The sequence below is a fragment of the Etheostoma spectabile genome, chromosome 14 (genome assembly GCF_008692095.1).
Source record: "Etheostoma spectabile isolate EspeVRDwgs_2016 chromosome 14, UIUC_Espe_1.0, whole genome shotgun sequence".
NCBI lineage: Eukaryota > Metazoa > Chordata > Actinopteri > Perciformes > Percidae > Etheostoma > Etheostoma spectabile.
The window spans coordinates 21,239,079-21,242,036 of record NC_045746.1 but is presented as its reverse complement, the minus strand read 5'-3'; the positions used below and the strand labels follow the sequence as shown (position 1 = coordinate 21,242,036).

At 38.6% G+C, this 2,958-nt stretch overlaps 1 protein-coding gene across 3 annotated transcripts in view; it reads right to left on the bottom strand.

Moving 5' to 3' along the window:
- col22a1 (collagen, type XXII, alpha 1) overlaps positions 1-2,958 on the bottom strand; it is a 99,729-nt gene that overhangs the window by 19,226 nt on the left and 77,545 nt on the right. For all 3 annotated transcript variants that reach the window (XM_032534839.1, XM_032534840.1, XM_032534841.1), the window contains 2 exons: positions 2,201-2,254; positions 2,066-2,110 (listed from right to left, as the gene is read on the bottom strand). In XM_032534839.1, coding sequence (XP_032390730.1) covers positions 2,066-2,110; positions 2,201-2,254 — 99 coding nt within the window. The remainder of the gene's footprint in view (positions 1-2,065; positions 2,111-2,200; positions 2,255-2,958) is intronic.

The following is a 2,958-nucleotide window of genomic DNA, read 5'->3' as shown; positions in this document are numbered from 1 at the left end:
AAGTTAGCTGTGGTAAGTTAGCTGTGGTAAATTAGCTGAGGTAAGTTAGCTGTGGTAAGTTAGCTGTAGTAAGTTAGCTGTAGTAAGTTAGCTGTGGTAAGTTAGCTGTGGTTAGTTAGCTGTGGTAAGTTAGCTGTGGTAAGTTAGCTGTGGTAAGTTAGCTGTAGTAAGTTAGCTGTAGTAAGTTAGCGTACTGAGAAGGTGCTCAGTCAGTGTGTTAGCTTAGGCTATGAACACTATATGAACACATCCATCTCATATAAAGCTTAAATTTCCTTTTAAGTTCCTTTTTAATTATTTAGCTAAGTTATCTCTGTTGTCCGTGTTTGCTATTTTTCCCTATTTATTACTACTTTTTATACCATTAAATACTGTTATACACCTGTTAACATCTCTGCATGTAGGCTATACGGTATGACTTTTCTTTACACATATGCATTTACTACTTCCCTTTACATTACATTACAGCTCATTGATTTCGTAGTTACTGTCTGCTACAAATGTATATCATTTTATTTTATATTTTATATATGTTGTGTCTAACCCCTATTTTTTAACTTTGCAATTTTTAAGACATGGATTCCCTTTTTTGATCTGAACAATTTTCTTTTAATGCAGATTTAATGAGAAATGTTGCAGGTAGATTTTCATGGCCAAAAAATAGCTTCTCTGTTGCATATATGCATATGTGAATGAATGACTTAAAACTATTGCATGGACAATCCACAGTTGAGAGCCATAAGGATCTATATAACACATCTACAGTACATTGTACTGAGGTAGTGTGCTAAATCTGTACCTTTAATTGAATGAAGTAAACTTTCAATTTCCTGAATATAGAGAATATAATTTCCATATGACTGACATTTAGTGGCAGTAATTATGAGCAGCGGAGGAGTAATTTTCAGTGTGTCTGTGGAAACACTTCATGGCTCCTCTAATAAGTTGTCTGCTGTCTGTGTGGAAGCGCGGCCTGCAGGCTGAGAGGCCGCCCGCCGCGCTGTGGCTCAGTGAGTCAGAGCCGTCTGTAATGAGCCATGCTATTGGTCACGGCGCTGTGCCACAAACCTTTGCTGCTGGTGTGTGTGTGAGAGACAAAGCAGCAGGTGCAGTGGTTCTCTCTGTGAAGGTATTTTGGGAAGGGGGGGTGATGCAATAGTCAGACATGTCTTGACATCTTGACAAGAAAAAGTACTAAAACCACACTGTAAAAATATCTCCGTTTTGAAAATGTGAAAAAACACTGAAAATGTTACTTCAGTAAAAGTATGTAAGTATCATCAGGGAAATGTACTTAAAGTATTGAAACTACACATACTCAATTAAGAAAAATCCTCACATTTCAGAAACTGGAAACATTTAAAACTAGTTGATCAACTGTCAATCAACTGTTTAATGGCCTAATCATTTCAGCTGGACTTGTAGGCAGTTGTTGGGTAACTAACACTGTCAGATTAATGGAGTGGAGTAAAAAGTACAATATTTATTTAAATCTAGCAGAGTAAAAGTAAAAAAGTGGCATGAAAATAAAAGACTTGAGTAAAGCACATGTTCCTCAAATTTAAACTACAGTACTTGGCTTAGGGCCGTCTATGAGAATTGTGATTGGTTTAAAAAAAATAAAAATAAACCACAGCATATTGTTCTCCCATCCAAGAATGCTATGTGGACTAGCCAGTCCCTCCTCTGCAGCGTTGTGGAGGAAGGTCTGGCAAAGCGAGATTACTCCTGGTTGACAGTTTTGTGTTTTTTGACCAATCCATCCATTCGCCCTGACAAGGTCCGTGTGCTGACTTTGGCAGACTTTGATAACGAACGTATTTGTGATAAACGTAAAGATAAACGTAATCTCTGAGAAAGTACGTTTCCCCTCAGAACGTAATTGAGAATGCAAATTTATTGTATGGGAACGTAATCTTCAGGGTAGCTCATTGGGCACGAAAATGATGCTTAAAAAATAAATATGGCATTGTTTGTGTTTGAGAAAAATTGTGAAAACATTGTGGCTCTTAAATGCAAACTGACCTGTTGAAATACATAAGAAAACTAAAAGTAAAACACTGACCTTAGGTCCTGGGGCTCCAGATTCTCCTCTGTGGCCCTTAAAGCCCTGGATAGGAAGAAGAACAGCAGTCAACCAATCACAGCAATTTGCACTCACAGTTCGCTTCATCAGATTTGTTTACTGGCTGTTACTTACCGGGAGTCCCCTGAGCCCCGGGTTTCCTGCTGGTCCAGGTTCACCTTGCTTGCCCTGAAATGAAAACAGAACTAGTTACATTGTCTGGCCACTAGGATTGGGCATCGACAACCGGTTCCAACTTGGAACACTTTCAAACACTACAAATCCAATGGAATGTTTGACAGGCGCAAGTTTTAGTTTCCCAGGGTTTCCGCGGCTCCTTAAAAGTCTAAAAAAAGTCTAACATTTCAAAATAAAAAAACGCTGGCCTTAAAAAGTCTTAAATTCACTGGAGTGTTGTGTTCTAGGTCTTAAGTGTCCCTACTACGCCCATGTAAGGCAACTCTAATGCGAAATTAAAATTATTTTATTTTTTTCTGTGGTATTGTAGTTCTTTCTTTTGCTAGTCCAAATGTAAGTCGCTGTATATGTACAGATCATTATTACTCCGTGTCGCTTTTATAAAATTTTAATAATTTGATTTGCTTTGAAAGAACTTTTGTGACTCAGCATGTAGTTGTACTTCTTATGTCGTCATATACAGTATGTCTTATATGTCGTAATGTAAAGGTCTTAAAATGTCTTTAATGTGACTTGTTGAAACCGGCAGAAGCCCTGTTCCCGTAGCAGCCGCCGGACTACCAGGCGTTTGTTGTGTTTCAGCCTTGGAGCGCAGTAAGCAGCGCTCCAAGGTGTGGCTTTATTTTATGGTGAAAACGCCCAGTAAAACTCTAAAACCCTATTAAATATATTGGAGCTGCTGCCCCCGCGACCCG